Source organism: Mobula hypostoma, chromosome 19 (assembly GCF_963921235.1).
Source record: "Mobula hypostoma chromosome 19, sMobHyp1.1, whole genome shotgun sequence".
Classification (NCBI taxonomy): domain Eukaryota; kingdom Metazoa; phylum Chordata; class Chondrichthyes; order Myliobatiformes; family Myliobatidae; genus Mobula; species Mobula hypostoma.
Genome location: NC_086115.1, coordinates 48907027 through 48928377, shown reverse-complemented (window position 1 = coordinate 48928377; position 21351 = coordinate 48907027). Strand labels below are relative to the sequence as shown.

Sequence of the window (21351 nt, the reverse complement as noted above, 5' to 3'; positions counted from 1 at the left end):
CAGGGATTTATAGAGCTTCATCATTACCCCACGACTCTTAAAATCTATCCCTCGACTTATGAAAGCTAACAATCCATAAGCTTTCTTAACTACCCTATCTACCTGTGAGGCAACTTTCAGGGATCTGTGGACATGTACCCCCAGATCCCTCTGCTCCTCCACACTTCCAAGTATCCTGCCATTTACTTTGTACTCTGCCTTGGAGTTTGTCCTTCCAAAGTGTACCACCTCACACTTCTCCGGGTTGAACTCCACCTGCCACTTCTTAGCCCACTTCTGTATCTTATCAATGTCTCTCTGCAATCTTTGACAATCCTCTACACTATCCACAACACCACCAACATTTGTGTCGTCTGCAAACTTGCCAACCCACCCTTCTACCCCCACATCCAGGTCATTAATAAAAATCATGAAAAGTAGAGGTCCCAGAACCGATCCTTGTGGGACACCACTAGTCACAACCCTCCAATCCGAATGTACTCTCTCCACCACGACCCTCTGCTTCCTGCAGGCAAGCCAATTCTGGATCCACCTGGCCAAACTTCCCCGGATCTCAAGCCTTCTGACTTTCTGAATAAGCCTATCGTGTGGAACCCTGTCAAATGCCTTACTAAAATCCATATAGATCACATCCACTGCACTACCCTCATCTATATGCCTGGTCACCTCCTCAAAGAACTCTATCAGGCTTGATAGACAGGATCTGCCCTTCACAAAGCCATGCAGACTGTCCCTGATCAGACCATGATTCTCTAAATGCTCATAGATCCTATCTCTAAGAATCTTTTCCAACAGCTTTCCCACCACAGACATAAGGCTCACTGGTCTATAGTTACCCAGACTATCCCTACTACCTTTTTTGAACAAAGGGACAACATTCGCCTCCCTCCAATCCTCCGATACCATTCCTGTGGACAATGAGGACATAAAGATCCTAGCCAGAGGCTCAGCAATCTCTTCCCTCGCCTCCTGGAGCTGCCTGGGGAATATTCTGTCAGGCCCCGGGGACTTATCCGTCCTAATATATTTTAACAACTCCAACATCTCCTCTCTCTTAATATCAACATGCTCCAGAACATCAACCTCACTCATATTGTCCTCACCATCATCAAGTTCCCCCTCATTGGTGAATACCGAAGAGAAGTATTCATTGAGGACCTTACTCACTTCCACAGCCTCCAGGCACATCTTCCCATCTTTATCTCTAATTGGTCCTATCTTCACTCCTGTCATCCTTTTGTTCTTCACATAATTGAAGAATGCCTTGGGGTTTTCCTTTACCCTACTCGCCAAGGCCTTCTCATGCCCCCTTCTTGCTCTTCTCAGCCCTTTCTTAAGCTTTTCTTGCTACCCTATATTCCTCAATAGACCCATCTGATCCCTGCTTCCTAAATCTCATGTATGCTGCCTTCTTCCACTTGACTAGATTCTCCAACTCACTTGTCACCCATGGTTCCTTCACCCTACCATTCTTTATTTTCCTCGCCGGGACAAACTTATCCCTAACATCCTGCAAGAGATCCCTAAACATCAACCACGTGTCCATAGTACATTTCCCTGCAAAAACATCATCCCAATTCACACCCGCAAGTTCTAGCCTTATAGCCTCGTAATTTGCCCTTCCCCAATTAAAAATTTTCCTGCCCTCTCTGATTCTATCCTTTTCCATGATAATGCTAAAGGCCAGGGAGCGGGTGTCACTGTCCCCCAGATGCTCATCCAGTGAGAGATCTGTGACCTGACCCGGTTTGTTACCTAATACTAGATCTAGTATGGCATTCCCCCTAGTCAGCCTGTCAACATACTGTGACAGGAATCCATCTGGACACACTTAACAAACTCTGCCCCGTCTAAATCATTGGAACTAATCAGGTGCCAATTAATATTCGGAAAGTTAAAGTCACCCATGATAACAACCCTGTTATTTTTGCGCTTTTCCAAAATCTGCCTTCCGATCTGCTCCTCGGTATCTCTGCTGCTTCAAGGGGGCCTACAGAATACTTCCAATAGAGTAACTGCTCCCTTCCTGTTCCTGACTTCTACCCATATTACTGAAGTTCTTAAAGATTTGAAGGTGGCTAAGCTGGTTCAGTTGTTTAAGAAGGACAAGGCGGGACTTCCGGTAGCACTCATGGAGTGAAGTCGCGTTCTTGACTTGCTCCATTACCTCTGAGTATTTTTTCTTCTGATCAGCTATATTTTAATTAACCATTAAGGCATAAACTTTTACAATACTTTGAATCAAATTGGGCTCTTCGATAACTGGATGCGTTTAAGGTCTGCTATGTCTAAGAATGGGAAAAACGGGAAGGATGGCAAACCTCCGGTTAAACCAAAAGGTACCGATTTCCCTCCGACTGAACCACCGGTGACTTTGAAAGCTATATCGGAGTTAATTCAAAGGGAAATTTCAACCTCTGTTACGGAGCTGATTCATGCGGAAATTTCAATTCATTTCCAGAAAATTGCCGATTCAATCGATAAGATACAAACATCTATTACGGAACATCAGTCGGCTATATCTGATCTTCAAAAATCCACACAACAAAGTGAGCTTAAGATGGGGAAAATCGAAGAAACAACTAATGTAATGAAGAAGAAACTTGATTTTCTGACCTTTAAAAACTCTGGACTTAGAATCTAGAATGCGACGGCAGAATCTACGAATGATCGCGGTGCGTGAAGCTGTTGAATCTGATAACCCTATGAAGTATTTTTCTCAACTTTTAAAAGATGCATTTCCTACTGTATTTCCTGACCAACCACCGTTATTGGATCGTGTTCACAGAGTTCCATCATACTCGCCTAGGTCAGATAGACCTCGACATGTTATTTTACAGTTTCATTACTTTCAAGACAAGGAGAAACTGTTTCGATTCGTTCGATCTAAGGGTTTCATTGATTTTCTGGATCTTAAATTCCGATTCGTGGAAGATTTCAGTAAACCAATCCGGGATCAACGGGTTCGTTACAGATCTGTGATGTCGGAACTCTACAAGATGGATTTAAGACCAGCGCTGCTTTACCCTGCACGTCTAAGGATTCGTACGTTGGATGGACCCCTCCGTTTTTTTGACTCTCCATCGGATGCCCAGAGCTATTTGGATCAATTTTCACCTTCAACATCTTAATTGTAATTTTTTAACTATCTCCGCTGATCGGAGGCTGTGAATTTGTCGGTCTTAATTTTTTTTGCCTTATATGGGCAGAAAAGTTTATTTTTGATTACTTAATATGGTTGCTAAACTTTCTTTTTAACTGCGTCATTTCTTTCTTTTTCCCAGGGGATTCTGGGTGGTTACTTCCTTATTGTCATTTTACGTATTTCCTTTGTGGCCTTAAATTTTGTAGTTTTTTTTTTAAATCTATTTTGTTTTGTAGGTTTTTATAACTAGTTTATGTTAATAATCTTATTATTTTTGTTTTGTTTATTCATGGGTCTGGGGTTTATTGTGGTTTTTTTTCATATATTTTCTGGCTTTTATTCTGTTATGTGTTTATTTTAATTGAGTTATCTTTTTTTATTCTTTTACTGTTTTATAATCAGCTGATCTTTTTTATATTTACACTTTTTTTTAGGGAGCGTATACCGGAAGTCATGGGGGTAGTTTTAGTGCTTGCTTCTTTCGGGCTGGTCTGCGTTAGACTTAGCTTTGGGGACATGGGGTGGGGGGTGGTGGGAGGGGCTTCACTTTTTAGTTTCTTTCTTCTTGGGCTATATACATTATTGAAGTATTGGTTGCGTTCTTCTTCCCGGTATCTCTTGTATGTTCTGTTCCCTCTCCGGGTTCGTGGGTCGAGCCTATCGTCAATCCTCCTTGTTATGGGTTGACTTTAGGGTTTATGGAGTCTATTATTAATTTTGGCTCCTGGAATACTAATGGTTTTAATCATCCTATTAAAAGGAAAAAAGTTTTTAAAGTGTTCCGGAGACTTAAAGCACAAATTTTATTCTTACAAGAGACCCGAGTGCGGAGGGGGGACAGACTACGTTTTTTTTAAATTCTGGAAGGGACAACAGTTTCATTTGAACTCCAATGCTAAGATTCGAGGCGTCTCTATTTTTATAGACTCCTCAGTTACTTTTATACAGCATGGTATTATTTCTGATCCGAATGGTAGATTTCTATTGGTTAGTGGTTTACTATTTAATAAAAAAGTAGTTTTGGTTAATGTTTATGCTCCTAATATGGATTGTCCGGAATTTTATAAATCATTATTTAATCAGTTTCCGAATTTGAATGAGTTTTCATTGATCTGGGGCGGAGATCTTAATACCTGTTTGTCTCCAGTTTTGGACCGTTCGGCTCCTTTACGGACCTTACCTAATAAATCTGCAACTTTGATTAATTCATTTCTTTCTGATTCTGGGTCGACGGACATTTGACCCTTTTTGCATCCTCAGGAAAAAGATTTTTCTTTTTTTTCACATGTTCATCATTCCTATTCAAGAATTGATTATTTCTTTATTGATTCTCGTCTTATTCCCTCAGTGATTAAATGTGATTATGATTCTATAACCATTTCGGATCATGCTCCACTTAAGCTTTCTATTAAAATTCAGGCCAATATACAAAATAATAGACAATGGCGTTTTAATTCGCTGTTGCTTCAGGACTCGGACTTTGTTAACTTTATGAATGAACAGATTGATCTTTTTTTTACAATTAACCATACAGAGGATATTTCTGTTAACACTCTTTGGGATACTTTTAAAGCTTATATTCGTGGTCAGATTATCTCGTATTCTGCTGCTTTGAGGAAGAAGCAGAAGCAGGAGGAGTTGGTAATTGTGGACAAGATTAAGGAAATTGATAAGAAATATGTTATAGCTCCTTCTGAGGAGTTATATAAACAAAGAACTGAACTTCAAATGGAACACAGTTTATTACTCTCGTCCTTGATTGTAAACCAATTAAAGAAAACAAGAAGTGAATTTTATTTACACAGTGACAAAATTGGTAAATTGTTGGCTAATCAATTGAAGTCTAATTATGCTAAATCTCAAATTAATCAGATTTATAACCAAAATGATCGACTAATACTTGATCATGTGGGGATTAATCAAACCTTCTGTGATTTTTACTCTTCCTTATATCAATCAGAGTCTCCTCGAGATTCTAAATATATGAATGATTTTTTAGATAATTTAGACTTCCCTGAGATTTCACAGGATATGGCTTCTATGTTAGATACTCCTATTACCATGGATGAGATTAAGCATGTTATTTTCTCTATGAATTTGGGGAAAGTTCCTGGCCCTGATGGGTTTACCGTAGAATTTTATAAATGTTTTGCTCCTTCATTAATCACTTGGCTCTGTAGGGTTTTTGAGGCTTCATTGAAACTTGGTAAACTTCCTGAATCTTTTAATAGAGCGTCTATCTCTTTAATATTAAAGGAGGATAAAGATCCTGCTCAATGTGCATCTTATAGACCAATATCTTTATTAAATGTTGATTCTAAAGTTTTTGCTAAGTTATTAGCAAAGAAGGACAAGGCAGGGAACCACAGGCCAGTCAACCTGATGTCAGTAATGGGCAAGTTATTGGAGGAAACTCTGAGTAGAATTTGGATAGAATGAGTTTGATTAGGAGAAGCCAGTATGACTTTGGGCTTGGAAAGTCATGCTTGGCAAAAATTTCACAGAGTTTTTTTGAAGAGGTAACCAAAGAGATAGATGAAGGTTTGGTGCTAGATTTCTCTATTTTGACTTTAGTAAGGTCTTCAATAAGATCCCCCATGGTAGGCTTGTCTGGAAGGTTACATCCCAAGGAATTCAGGGACAGCTGATTAAGTGGATTCAAAACTGGCTCGGAGGAGGGAAGCAGAGAATGGTAGTGGAAGGTGGTTTCTCAGAATTGAGGTAGGTGATCAGTGGTGTGCTGCAGCAGTCAGTGTTGGACCTCTTGCTATTCATGATAAGTTGATCAGGCTAGGTCTTTATTCCTTAGAATTAGGAGAATAAGAGGCACTTTATAGAAAGTTTAAGTTGTGAGAGTCATTGATAAGATGGACATCATTTCCCAAGGTAGGGAAGATCAAAATTACAGGGCACAGAGTCAGGGTGAGAGGGGCGAGATTTAATAGTGACCCGAGGGGTAACTTTTTCATGCAGTGGGTGGGGAATGTATGGAACAAGTAGTTGAGGTGGATACAATGCTATCATTTAAGAAGCACTAGGATAGGTACTTAGGGGGATGGGATTTAGAGGAATATGGGCCAAATGCAAGAAATTGGAATCATTTGGTATGCATGGACTTTTGGGCTGAAGGGCCTGTATTTAGAGTGCTCAGCTTTAAGAGATTTATCCTCTATTTAACTATGCAGCATGAAACAGGCCCCTCTGGCCCAATGAACCGCACCACCCAGCTACCCCTCTATTTCACAAGGCAATTTACAATGACCAATTAACCTACTAACTACTATTACTGATGTCAGGTTAACTGGCCTGTAGTTCCCTGGCATGTCCTTGCTACCCTTCTTAAACAACAGAACATTAATCTTTGAGAACTTCAGTAATGGCTGACAATGAAGGCTGTGAAGGCCCCCACAATTACTTCTCTAGCCTCTCACGATATCTGAGGATACACTTGATCAGGCCCTGGGGATTCATTCACCTTAGTGCATTGTAAGGCTAGAAATACCACCTCCTACATATCACCTGATCATATGAAGGTTCTCCAAAACATCTCGACTTGTTTTCCTTATCTCTTTAGCAACCATGATCCCCCACCACCCCCGTAAATACCAAGGAGAAATACTTGTTAGAAATCCTTCCACCTCCTGGAGCTCAAGAGGTCAGCAGTTCTGCCAATCTGAGGAGACCTACTCACTCCTTAACCACCTTCTTACACTTACTATAGCTAGAGAACCTCCTGAGATTTTCCTTAAGCTTGCATGCCAGATCCATTTTATACCCTCTCTTTGCCTTCCTGATTTCCCTCTCAAGAGTATTCTTTATCTTTTTATAGCCATCAAGGGATTTCCTCATCTCTGACCTCCTAAACCCAATATATGATTCCTTCTTTTTCTTGACCAGAGCCTTAATATCTCTCGTTAGCTAAAGTTCCCTAAACCTGCCAGGTTTACCTTTCGCCTTAACAGGAACATGCTGCTCCTGGATGCTTCCCATCACACTCTTAAAGTCCTTCCACTTCCCATTTGTTCCTTTCCCTTCATCTGGGATCACCAAATCAACCTCTGCTAAATGCTGTCTAATTCTCCTCCAAAACAGGCCCGCTCCAGTTTAGGACTCTAAGCCATAGACCTGCTCTATCCTTTTCCATCATTACTGTACCTGAAAACTTATCGAATTATAGTCTCTGGAGCAGGGGTTCCCAACTCTTATTTGTGCCATGAACCCCAGGTTGAGAATATCTGTCTGCCCCCTCAGCTAGTTGTTCTGCCTTATCCCCCAAGCAGAGATCCAGTATTGCACCCTCCTGATTATGGCCCACTATATTGATTCGGTGAACACTTTTCACAAATATCCTTTCGTCCAGTCCCTTAACATTCTGGGTGGTGCAGTTGATGCCAGGGGAATTAAAATCTCTCACTAATAAAACCCTACTACTCTTACAATTTGAGCAATTTCTCTATATACCTATTCCTTAAGTTCTCACTGACTACTGGGGGTGAGGGAATCTAAAATAAGGTCCTAGAGTGACCCTCCCACTCGTGTTTCTAAGTTCTACCCATACGATCTCACTGGACAATCCCCCAAGAATATCATCTCTAGGTGCTGCTTATCAAAGAGGTTACACCCCCTCCTAGAGGATCAGTGTTACTAGAGCACCAGTGACATGGATGAAGGCAGAAGAAATTGGGCACATGGCAGCAGATATAAAATTGCACAGCAAACCTCTGAAGAACAATGATTAAACATTTCTGGAAGCGTGCCATATTTGTGAACAAAGAAGTGGAGCAAGGGGAACAGGAAGTAGCTCCATTCTTCACAAGATGATGTGAGAAAACTGGATTAACCAGTTTATATATTAAAAGAGCCAAGTAATTTACATGTTTATGTTCCTCAAGTAACCAGTGCAATATGACACTGCAATTGAAGGACCAGGAGCAATAATTAGAACCAGATTTAATATCACCGACATATGCTGTGAAATTTGTCGTCTTTGCGGCAGCAGTAGAAGCACGATGCTTTACAGTACCAGTGACTCAGGTTCAATTCCCACCACTGCCTGTAATGATTTTGTATGTTCTGCCCGTGATTGTGTGGGTTTTCTTCGGGTGCTCCAGTTTCCAAAGACATACGGTTGTCAGATTAATTGATCATTATAAACTGTCCCGTGACTAGGCTATGGTTAAACTGGGGATTGCTGGACAGTGCAGCTGAAAGGGTCGGAAGTGCCTGTTCCTCATTGTACCTCAATAAATCATTACATGCAATACATAATAATAGAGAAATAAACTGAATTACAGTAAATAGTTAAATTAAATAAGTAGTTCAAAAATAAAAATTTTCAAGAAGTAGTGAGGTAGGGTTTGTGGATTCAATGTCCATTCTGAAATCGAATGGCAGAGGGGATAAAACCATTCCTGAATCATTGAGTGTTTCATCTGCAGTCTAAAGTATTCAATAAACCTGCATTTAAATGGATGAGACGCCATCACCTATAGTTATACTCACTTCTGCTATTTGGTTCTCATGATTGTTTCGTTATTGCCATGCGATTTGCACATTCAACAACATTTCTACTTTGTTAGCAGCAGGGATTCAAGAAAAAAAAAACAAAAGGCTTACCTTTTCACAGGATAGAAAAATAGCAACATCACCCTCCTCCATTGTGCTGTGTATTTTAAACAACAGTCTAAGTGCTGAGAAGAAATAGTTTTCTTGAGGCATGCAACTGTAAACAATTTCGAATGGGCACCCAATGGACTCTCCAGTCTCCACTTGTATTAGAGGACTGTCACCGTAATAGGCCTGCAGCTTACTGGACATGTGAGGGGAGGTTATTATAACAACCTTTAGTTCTGGTCTCTGTCTCACGATGTCTTTCAGAAGACCCAGCAGCACATCTGTGGAAACGGTTCGTCTGTGAGTTTCATCCACGATGATAACTGCATAGTGTTCCAGTAGAGGGTTCGACATCATCTCCCGAAGGAGCATATCATCCGTGCTATACCTGAGACATAGGAGAATGTTATTTGGATGGCTTGATTTGAACATGCTTAAAGGATAAAACAAATCCGTTAAAGATCACAGATTTTTTTTTTCCCTAAAATAGAACCCTTCTCTTCATCCTCGAAGTCAGATGCATCAGTATTACAATGGAGTAAAGGGAATTACAGAGGCACAAGACACGCCTTGGCCAGAATTGATTGGAAAAGAACACTGGCAGAGATGATGGCACAGCAGCAATGGCTGGAATATCTGGAAGCAATTCGGAAGACACAGGATAGACACATCCCAAAGAGGAAGAAGTATTCTCAAAGAAAAATGACACAACCCTGGCTAACAAGAGAAGTCAAAGCCAAAATAAAAGCCAAAGAGAGGGCATATAATTGAGCAAAAATTCATGGAAAGTCAGAGGATTGGGAAGCTTTTAAAAACCAACAGAAGGCAACTAAAAAAAGTCATTGAGATAAAGATGGAACATGAAAGTAAGCTAGCCAATAATATTAAAGAGGATACCAAAAGTTTTGTCAGATACACGAAGTGTAAAAGAGAGGACCACTCGAAAATGATGCTGGAGAGGCAGTAATGGGGAATAACGAAACACTGGATGAATGGAATAAGCATTTTGTATCAGTCTTCACTGTGGAAAACATGCAGTATGGTGGAAGTTCCAGGTGTCAGGGGTCATGAAGTGTGTGAAGTTACCATGGCAAGAGAAAATGTTCTTGGAAAACTAAAAGGCCTGGAGGAAGAGAAATCACCTGGACCAAATGGTGTAAACGCCAGGGTTCTGAAAGAGGTGGCTAAGAGATTATGGAGACAGTAGTAATGATCTCTCAAGAATTACCAGATTCTGGAATGGTTCCAGAAGAATGGAAAATTACAAATGTCATTCCACTCTTCAAGAAGGGAGAGAGGCAGAAAGAAAGGAAACTATAGGTCAGTTAGTCTGACCCCAGTGGTAGCAAAGATGTTGGAGTTGATTATTAAGGATGAGGTTTTAGGATACTTGGAGGCACATAATAAACTGGGGAGATCTTGCCTGATAAATCTGTTGGAATTCTTTGAAGAAAGAACAAGCAAGATAGACAAAGGAGAACCTGTTGATGTTGTGTACTTGTATTTTCAGGTGGCCTTTGACAAGGTGCCATACAAGCTGCTTAACAAGCTATGAGCACATGGTATTACAGGGAACATTCTAGCATGGACAAAGCAGTAGCAGGAGGCAAAGAGTGGGGAAAAGGGAACCTTTTCTGGCTGGCTGCCAGTGACTAATGATGTTCCACTGGGGGGTCTGTGTTGGGACCAATTCTTTTTACATTACATGTCAATGATTTGGATGATGGAATTGATGGCTTTGTTGCAAAGTTTACAGACGATGTGAAGATAGGTGGAGGGGCAGGTGGTTTTGAGGCAGTAGAGAGGCTACAGAAGGACTTGGACGGATTAGGAGAATGGGCAAAGAAATGGCAGATGGAATACAGTGTCAGGAAGTGTATGAACATACATTTTGGTGGAAGAAATAAAAGGGTTGACTATTTTCTAAATGGGGAGAATATACAAAAGAACTGAGGTGCAAAAGGGACTTGGGAGTCCTTCTGCAGGATTCCGTAAAGGTCAGTGTGCAGGTTGAGCTGTGGTGAGGAAAGCAAATGGAATGTTAGCATTCATTTCAAGAGGACTTGCTGGAATTCAGAAGAATGAGGGGTGACCTCATTGAAACCTATCGAATGGTGAAAGCCTTGATAGTGTGAAAGTGGAGAGTGTAAGATCAGAGGACACAGCCTCTGAATAGAGGGGCGTCCTTTTAGAACAGATATGAGGAGGAGTTTCTTTAGCCAGGGAGTGGTAAAACTGTGGAATTCTTCGCCACAGGCAGCTGTGGAGGCCAGAAGTCTTTATGTATATTTAAGGCAGAGATTGATAGATTCTTGATTGGTCAGGGCATGAAGGGATATGGGGAGATGGCTGGAGACTGGGGCAGAGAGGAAAATTGGATCAGCCATGATGAAATGGGGGAGCAGACTTGATAGGCCTAATGGCCTAATTAAGCTCCTCTATCTCATGGTCTTATGTACAGCACATTTTTCATGACTGACGGGATCCCATGACAGAGACCACAGATTGTTAATGAATTGAAATTATTTTTGACATACTAATTCAGTTGACAACCTTACCTAGAAATGTGAGGAGAGGCAGTACAGAGAAACGTATTTTGCATTTAGTGCAAAATATATTTGAGTCGTATGGATAGAAGAAAAATCTCTTTCCCTAGAAAAGAGAGGTGGAAGTAATCGACCCTCATTCCCTTGGCTTCTCCAGTTCTTCTTAAGGAGCAATTTGAAAATAGAGATCTGATATCAAGTAACCCGTCTTGAGGGATGAGGAATAATTCACAGTCTATTCAAATATAAATGAAGGTAAAAAACCATAAAAAAAATAGCATGGAGTGACAGGAAAAGGAAAGTTATATTTTTATCATGATTTTCTGTACCATAAATTTTCTATTTAATTATCATAAACATATATAAAGTTACATATAATTGTGTCAATAAAGTATGAGGTTAAATTGTGAAAGTATTATTCTACAGTCACGTCATTGGTTTAGAGTTTCGATACAGGATATAATCCTTCACAAAATGTTAATGTGGATTCTAAAGTTATAAATATAAGTTATTGTTTGGATGTTTTCAGCATGGAGTTTTCATCATGTTTACATTAGACCAATAGAGGTTTGGACAGGTATCTCTGGCTTCTAAAAAAAAAACCTATCTTAAATCAACCCATGTATTTATGAAACACTTAATTTACTATCTGAATCTGATGTTAAATGATATCCAATCCTTTGTTCAAATTTAGACTTCCTTTAACTTACTCTCCTCTTGCTCATCATCGCCACTCTCTTTGTCTCTCATTAACACTGGATTCTATTGTCATTCCTTGTAAAATGTAACGTAAATGCTACGGAGCAGCATATGGTGTCAGCTTTTTAAAAAGAGGCATGCAGCTGCAGTCCCCATTTAGTGGTTTCCGTTTGTATTCGAGTGATGGTTGCACAAAGGTCACCGTAAGTAGACAGAAGCACACAAACCTCAGGATAGTTTCATTCATGCAACAGTTTTCATATGGGATTACGTAGCCCACTTCGTGCCCGATGTTGACATCCATCTCATCCGCCACACGAAGAGCAAGGTCAACAGCTGTCTGCTTGTGTGTCTGTGTGCACACAACAACCCCATGCTGATACCTGGAGGAGAAACAATACTCAGCACACCACTGGGGAATCTGCAAAAGATAAAGGAAGCAATTGTGACCACCACAGGCTTTGAATGCAATGTTTCAGCACAGCATGCTTGCACAACCAAGCCTAGACTTAGATATTAAATAGTTTCAGAACTGACAAAATACTAAATAATAAAGATTTTGAATTATGTCAATTTGGATACACTCATGTCAATCTGTAAGTACCTATTCATGATGGTTGGTCATCCTTTCCACGCCTTGTGGTGTATCGGGCAGCAACCTTGCTGTTTGTTTTTTGTTTACAAAGGCAAGTTGCCGGCCGGATTCAAACCTGGGAACACTTGCTTTTAAGTCCCATGCAGATGTCACAACACCACCGGCCAGCTATACGTGATGGTTAGCTTGGAAATAAAAGGTATCTGTAGAAAGCTTCCCTAATTCAATTAGCTCCATCATTTTATTTTAAAAACGGATCAGTGATTAAAATCACAGTGCTGTAATGAAGACTGTAATTCAGCATGTTCTGCAATAGTCCTGGGTTTCTGTGATTTTGACAGTGATGTTAGATGTACAATCAACAGCCTTATTATATCATGAGCTAACTTGCTGTTCCAATTCAAATTCTCGCAAAACTCAAACCCAAATAAATCTCCTATGGGTCTCCTTAACAATATCCTTTTCATTTATCAATACAATCTTCAGGTTTTATTGTTGGCCATTTTAGCTATATTAATATTTGTTACTTTTACCATGTTATTCTGCTTCCCTTTAATTTTTGGGGTTATTCTGTTCTCAATTCTTCTTTCTCTTCTCCCTCCACCTCCCGACACCACAATAGATTTTTAAGTTACCTTAAAAGTTTAAAAATAAACTTTCAAAGGTTACTGAAAAGCTGTGGAGCGATCAATATGCAAAATGGATTCTGATAAGAGTAAGATAGGTAAAAAATTCACAGATCTGTATTCCATGCATGCTCTTTGTTAAGCTGAAGAATGCAATTTATATCACAAGGTATAAAATAATGAAGCTTCCTTTACTTAGATTGATTTTTGTAAACATAATTTCAATTTCTTTTACGAGGGGTGATTGATAAGTCCGTAGCCTAAGGTAGAAGGAGTCAATTTTAGAAAACCTAGCACATTTATTTTTCAACATAGTCCCCTCCTACGTGTACACACTTAGTCCAGCGGTCGTGGAGCATACGGATTCCTTCCTTGTAGAGGTGGTCCACAGCAGGGGTGATTGATAAGTTTGTAGCCAAAGGTAGAAGGAGATGAGTTATTAACTTCAAACTTTCTGCATTATCACTCAAAGAGTTGAATTGCACGTGCATCTAACGAGAGCGTCTTGGACCTCCAGGTGGTCCACAGCAGAGGTGATTAATAAGTTTGTGGTCTACGGTAGGAGATGTTATACAGCTCTCATTACATGCACGTGCAGTTCAACTCTGAGTGAAAATGCAGAAATTTTGAAGTTAATAACTCATATCCTTTTACCTTAAGCCATGAACTTATCAATCACCCCTGCTGTGGACCACTTCTGGAGGTCCAAGACACCGACTTCTACAAAGAAGGGATCCATATGCTCCATGACCGCTGGACTAAGCGTGTAAGTGTAGGAAAAATAAATGTGCTAGGTTTTCTAAAATAGACTCCTTCTACCTTAGGCCACAAACCTATCAATAACCCCTTGTAAAAAGGAAAGGAAATTCTAGGAGTCCGAAACACATGCAGAATAGGGAACGTCTAGTTGAAAAGAAAAACTTGCTCACTCTCATATCTGGTCCTCTCAAATCACCTAAATTTTTTTTTAAACCAAATGATAAAAATTCTGAAATAAAAACAGTATACAGCAGGTCAGGCAATAGCTGTGGAGTGAGAAACAGAATTAGCACTTCATGCCAATGATTTTTTATCACAATCTAAAATGCCAACTGATTCCCCCTCCACAGACTACGTAACCTGTTTTATTTCTGTAGTTATTTCTTCACATTCCTTCCTGACTCTCTTTATTATACTTAATACTTTATTGTCGCCAAACAATTGACACTAGGACGTACAATCATCACAGCAATATTTGATTCTGCGCTTCCCACTCCCTGGATTACAAATATTAAACATTATTAATAGTAAAAATTAGTAAATACTAAAAAATTAAATTATAATTCGTGAATAGAAAATAGAAAAATGGAAAGTAAGGTAGTGCAAAAAAACCGAGAGGCAGGTCCGGATATTTGGAGGGTACAGCCCAGATCCGGGTCATGAGAACAGGGTTCCACAGGATTATTGGCATTATTAGCATTTCTCCAGCACTGGTTGTGACTGATAATGAACCTCTGAATTCTCCCAGATATTTAAAATCATTTTGGGAAAGAAAGTGCTAAGCAGGTGCTACACCTTGCCCAAGGGTGACCTGCAGGCTAGTAGAGGGAAGGAGTGCCTTACACCTGCTTTGGTGGAGACCTATCCACACCCTGCACGCTGAATGGTTAAACACTGAAATATCTAATTCTAGTCATTAAGGTGGATCTAATCATATAAATGTTTTCATGATAAAAGTGTCAATAGGAATTTAGTAAATAGTTTGTTTTTGAATGGAGAGTTGCAACAGTTCGATACTTTTTTGAAAAATACAGCAGAGGCAAGTAAATAATTGAGTTCTGTGTGTACATTATGTATCTACACACTTAGATCCCCTCCAGTTCGCCTACCAGCCCCGACTAGGAGTTGAGGATGCCATCGTCTACCTGCTGAACCGTGTCTACGCCCACCTGGACAAGCCAGCGAGCACTGTAAGGGTCATGTTTTTTGACTTCTCCAGTGCGTTCAGCACCATCCGTCCTGCTCTGCTGGGGGAGAAGCTGACAGCGATGCAGGTGGATGCTTCCCTGGTATCATGGATTCTTGATTACCTGACTGGCAGACCACAATACGTGTGCTTCCAACACTGTGCATCCGACAGAGTGATCAGCAGCACTGGGGCTCCACAGGGGACTGTCTTGTCTCCCTTTTTCTTCACCATTTACACCTCGGACCTCAACTACTGCACGGAGTCTTGTCATCTTCAGAAGTTTTCGGATGACTCTGCCATAGTTGGATGCATCAGCAAGGGAGATGAGGCTGAGTACAGGGCTACAGTAGGAAACTTCGTCACATGGCGTGAGCAGAATTATCTGCAGCTTAATGTGAAAAAGACTAAGGAGCTGGTGGTAGACCTGAGGAGAGCTAAGGCACCGGTGACCCGTTTCCATCCAGGGGGTCGGTGTGGACATGGTGGAGGATTACAAATACCTGGGGATACGAATTGACAATAAACTGGACTGGTCAAAGAACACTGAGGCTGTCTACAAGATGTGTCAGAGCCATCTCTATTTCCTGAGGAGGCTGAGGTCCTTTAACATCTGCCGGACGATGCTGAGGATGTTCTGAGTCTGTGGTGGCCAGTGCTATCATGTTTGCTGTTGTGTGCTGGGGCAGCAGGCTGAGGGCAGCAGACACCAACAGAATCAACAAACTCATTCGTAAGGCCAGTGATGTTGTGGGGATGGAACTGGACTTTCTGACGGTGGTGTCTGAAAAGAGGATGCTGTCCAAGTTGCATGCCATCTTGGACAATGTCTCTCATCCACTACATAATGTACTGGTTGGGCACAGGAGTACATTCAGCCAGAGACTCATTCCACCGAAATGCAACACAGAGCGTCATAGGAAGTCATTCCTGCCTGTGGCCATCAAACTTTACAACTCCTCCCTTGGAGGGTCAGACACCCTGAGCCAATAGGCTGGTCCTGGACTTATTTCCTGGCATAACTTACATATTACTATTTAACAATTTATGTTGCAACTGTAACAAAAACCAATTTCCCCCGGGATCAATAAAGTATGACTATGATTATGAACATGGGATATGTATTACATTTAATAGAAAATTATGTCAAATCTAAATTCCATTAATAGTGACAGAAGCAAAAAAATAGCAAATAGAGGAAACGTAAAATGTAAACAAAATGTTGCAAACACTCAGCAGGTCAGGCGGCATCAATGGAAAGAAAAGGAGAATTAATGTTTCAAACCTAAGAAAAGTTACAAATTGAAATGACTTGCTTCACAGAAAAGGTACGAGCGGGAGAGAAGGAAAAACCAAAGGAGTTGATGTCTGCAGTAGGTTGGAGACCAACAAAACTGAACGACACTGGAAGTGTTGGTGCTGGTGGAGGGGAGAGAGTGAAAGCTAATTAATCAGAAGTCACTTTCCAGTGGAGGTACAGAAGAAGAAAAAGGAAGTAAGGACAGAGAAAAATCAATGCTATAATGGTGAAGCACCAAACACTGCATTTCTGGAAATAACTGAAAATGATAGAAACACTCTGTGTTAGGCAGCAGCAGAATGATCAGAGCATCCTTTGCTTCTTTCTTGAACAGAGGCAAACGCCCACCCCTTCCACCAACCTTCCTAAACCTGGCTGAATTTATTCTCACCTTTAACTTCTCCGCAATATACAGCTAAACAGTCACATTGTGAGACCAATCCACTTTTATTTTTTGTTTTATATTTTCTTTTAACCTAGAAAGAAAGCATTCAGCCTGTGGAGTCCGTGTTGGCTTTTACAGCTATACCATCAGTTCCATTCCCTGATTTATTTCACTGTAACACCATCTCCATTTTCCAGTCTCCCTCCCTCACCTCTTTATCCCAATACACCGAAGACTGTATTGGTGTTGTTTTCTGTTCCCATGTGAACTTGGAAGAACTTTCATCACTTTTATTGCCAATTTCCACCCTACTCTCCTTTTTATGCCAATTTCTGACTTTGCCCATTTCTTACTATCTTCATACAAGGGAACAGACTAACAGCAGAAAGTTCAAGCAAAACCTCAGGCTTTTGCTATTCTTGACTACACCTTCTCTCATCTCAATTTCCATAAAGAAAAATACTAAGGCACAGTATTTTCTCAAAAGTGAGAGACTGAAAGGTGATGATTTTGAATTATTGGTGTGTCCTCGTGTTCAAACCAATAAAAGCAAATGTGCAGGTAGAAAATCAATTAGGAAGGCAAATTGCCAAGCGTTTAGCTGGAGACATCTTGCACCAATTATAGGACCCTGATGGGATTGAGAATACTGCATATACTCTATGTCTCACTTGTCCAGTGGGATGAATGTACTTGTGATGGAATGAGCATTGCAAAGTTTAGCCCGAGCGTGGCTCCTACTCTGCTGCGTATGACAAGTGTCTGAGCTATTTCTGGAGCAATACTAGCATTTCCACTCTCACATGCTTCTTCTACCTTCTATCTCACTAACCTCCACCTTGAGTGAATCCTGAACCATGTAATATACCAGAAATATCTTACCCTCCCACCCAACATTCCAACACAGCTGCTCTCACCGTTCACCCTTGTGCCTCCTCTCACACCACCTTCCACGTAGTCATAAGTGATGCAACGTGCCCTGGTGCCTCTTTACTTCCCATCATCCAGGGATCCAAAACCAAATTCGAGGTGAAGCAGCTGCCTATTCCAATTCAGTGCACTCCCCCGTGGTCACCATGACATTTGGAGAAACCAGATGCAGGTTGGGTGCCCATGTTGTAGATCACCTCCAATCAGTCCACAAGGGTGATCCTGAGCTTTCACTTCCTGTCCTTTGAATCCTCCACCCTCTTCCACTCTGCCCTTCTCCAATAAAGCCCAACACAACATCCAGGAACATTATTCGATCATCCAACAAAGCTAAACGACACATACTAAATTCAATATTGAACTCCCACATTCTCAAAAGAGATCCCATTTGCACTGTTAACAGGTAGCAAGTATTATTCTGTAAACAATTTGCAAGATCTAAGTAAATTACCAGCAAATTACTTGACTGTCGAATGTTGAAAGGCCTAGTTGGAGTGATTGTGAAAAGGATGTTTCCTACAGCCTAAGACTGGAGAGTGCAACCTCAGAACAGAGGGACATACTTTAGAACAGAGATGAGGAGAAATTTATTTAGCTAGAGGATGGTGAATCTGCAGAACTTGTTGCCACAGGTGGCTGTGAAGGCCAGGTCATTGAGTGTATTTAAAGCAGAGACCGACACGCTCTTGATTAGTCCGGGGATGAAAGGCTATAGGAAGAAGTTAGGAGAATAGACATACTTTATTGATCCCGAGGGACAGAATGGGGTTCAGAGGGAAATGGATCAACTACGATCAAATGGCAGAGCAGACTCGATGGGCCGAATGGCCTAATTCTGCTCTAATATCTCATGGTCTTAAGTTTTTAAAAAACTCAAGTACCACAGCTTAGTTTTAGGTAAGTGGAAAGGAATTTCTGAAAAAGAATGGATTTGTTTGATCATGATCAATCAGCTTGTTCAGATCATAAGCAAAGCACACAACAGACAATGTGTCCCCTTCTCTATCAGAGTTACGCTAATTCCAGGCTTTAAAATAAGGCAAGGGCAGCAGAAAATGTAATTCTGTGTTGGAGTGGTTACACATGCTAGCTTGGACTCATTCCTCTACTGTCGAGGGCGTTTGTGCTTCACGGCTTCTTCAGTTACTGAATAGATAAACCTTTGAAAGTATTGGCGCCTTTTCCCAAAACAGTGTGATACCACGCAGTGGGAAAATAACTTAAAGCCAGCCGCCACTTACATCACCACCCCTGCCCCCGCACATACTACACACATGCAACCTGCCAGGATTATTAAACGAGCGTTTAATTTCGACGCAATTGCAGTTACTTCAGTTATTCTTACCTGGCTGCTTTTGCCGATGTCCGCTTCTCCAGACAGGATGATAAAGTTATTGCCCACTAAACTCGACATGAAGACGTCCTTAGCTTCCCACACTGGTAGCTTTTTCCTTTCTCGCAGGAGTTTGTAATATCGAGATGAATAAGGCAGTCCATCAAAGGGGTTCATCTCCAGATCTGTGTCACAGGGTAACACTTCATCCCCACTGTCGGATCCAAATTCCTGCGGGCAGCTTTGCCTGGCACTGTCCTGGTTAGCAGCGCACAGATCGAGAGCAGCCATACCAGCGCCGGTCAGCACAAAGAGGGCGAAGCAGTCGGTGAGCAATCCTCCACTTTACACCGTGGTTAGTACCTGGTCCCACAATGAGATGACGGTCCACTCCACACGTACCGCACAGCTTCACACTTTCCGCCTATTTCCCCAACAATCATCTGAAAACCAAATCAGTATTTCTTGAAAATCAACTGTTTAAAGACTTGGATAAGAGAAAGCGATTCCTGTGACCGTCTTTTTCGGTTCCACGCTGCTCGATTTTCCCCGCTATCCCAGCCCACGTGTCGGGTTATTGATTGACTTTGAACAGTCCCGGCTAAACGAGGAAGTATTGTGCAGAATAATACGGTCATGTGGCCACTTAATCTCTTGACAATGAGGGCCGGGGATTGCTTGTTGGAATCTGCAGAGTATGGAAATTCTAATGGGTCTCTTAGAAACCGACTGCACAAACACATCTGCCACAGACCCGGCTGGTGTCAGCCCTGAAAGCAATGCGAATTATAACCCTCTGGTTGATTTGAATGTGAATGGGATCAGATTTAATTGTATTTTCGTGCTGTCCGAACGGACTCTTAAACCGTGAATGGTTTTCCCGACCCGGAGAGTAAACCTCTACGAAGTGGTAGTCACGAGCTAAAGTTTCTTTTAGTTTCTCTCCCTCCATTGAACAATGAAAGTAGCATTGCGATTTCAGAACAAGTGTCATTAATATGTGTACACGAAAGTATAAAAGAGATACAGATATTGGAAACTTAAACTAAAAAAAACTGAAAATGCTGGAAATCAGTAAAACAAGCGGCATCTGTGGGAAGAGAAACAGATAGAAGAGCTTTTGTGAGATATCTCTATATGACACGTTTATCGAATTAATTAATTAATTATCTAATTAATTAATTATCAACCTAAGACAATCAATTCCATTTTCTTAAGCAAGAAATCAAGTTGCAGCCATCATCCGGAGTTCAACCTGGAGAAGTGTGAGGTGGTACACTTTGGAAGGACAAACTCCAAGGCAGAGTACAAAGTAAATGGCAGGATACTTGGTAGTGTGGAGGAGCAGAGGGATCTGGGGGTACATGTCCACAGATCCCTGAAAGTTGCTTCACAGGTAGATAGGGTAGTTAAGAAAGCTTATGGGGTGTTAGCTTTCATAAGTCAGGGATAGAGTTTAAGAGTCATGATGTAATGATGCAGCTCTATAAAACTCTGGTTAGGCCACACTTGGAGTACTGTGTCCAGTTCTGGTCACTTCACTATAGGAAGGATGTGGAAGCATTGGAAAGGGTACAGAGGAGATTTACCAGGATGCTGCCTGGTTTAGAAAGTATGCATTACGATCAGAGATTAAGGGAGCTAGGGCTTTACTCTTTGGAGAGAAGGAGGATGAGAGGAGACATGATAGAGGTGTACAAGATAATAGGAGGAATAGATAGAGTGGATAGCCAGTGCCTCTTCCCCAGGGCACCACTGCTCAATACAAGAGGACATGGCTTTAAGGTAAGGGGTGGGAAGTTCAAGGGGGATATTAGAGGAAGGTTTTTTACTCAGAGAGTGGTTGGTGCGTGGAATGTACTGCCTGAGTCAGTGATGGAGGCAGATACACTAGTGAAGTTTAAGAGACTACTAGACAGGTATATGGAGGAATCTAAGGTGGGGGCTTATATGCGAGGCAGGGATTGAAGGTCGGCACAACATTGTGGGCCGAAGGGCCTGTACTGTGCTGTACTATTCTATGTTCTATCATCATCATCATCATCATCATTATGTGCAGTGTGGTACGATGTGGGTGATCATGACCATGATTATACTTGGCAAATTTTCTGTAAAAGTGGTTTGCCTTCGCCTTCTTCTGGGCAGTATCTTTACAAGACGGGTGACCCCAGCCATTATCAATACTCTTCAGAGATTGTCTGCCTGGCATCAGTGGTCGCATAATCAGGACTTGT

General features: G+C 41.2%; 1 protein-coding gene across 2 annotated transcripts in view; it reads right to left on the bottom strand.

The window, feature by feature from the left end:
• dhx32b (DEAH (Asp-Glu-Ala-His) box polypeptide 32b) overlaps nucleotides 1–19660 on the bottom strand; it is a 39867-nt gene extending 20207 nt beyond the window's left edge. For both annotated transcript variants that reach the window (XM_063071826.1, XM_063071827.1), the window contains exons 1-3: nucleotides 19130–19660; nucleotides 12231–12424; nucleotides 8762–9146 (exon numbers count right to left, since the gene is read on the bottom strand). In XM_063071826.1, the coding sequence (XP_062927896.1) occupies nucleotides 8762–9146; nucleotides 12231–12424; nucleotides 19130–19408 (858 nt within the window). In that variant the 5' untranslated portion in view covers nucleotides 19409–19660. The remainder of the gene's footprint in view (nucleotides 1–8761; nucleotides 9147–12230; nucleotides 12425–19129) is intronic.
• Nucleotides 19661–21351: the final 1691 nt, after the last annotated feature.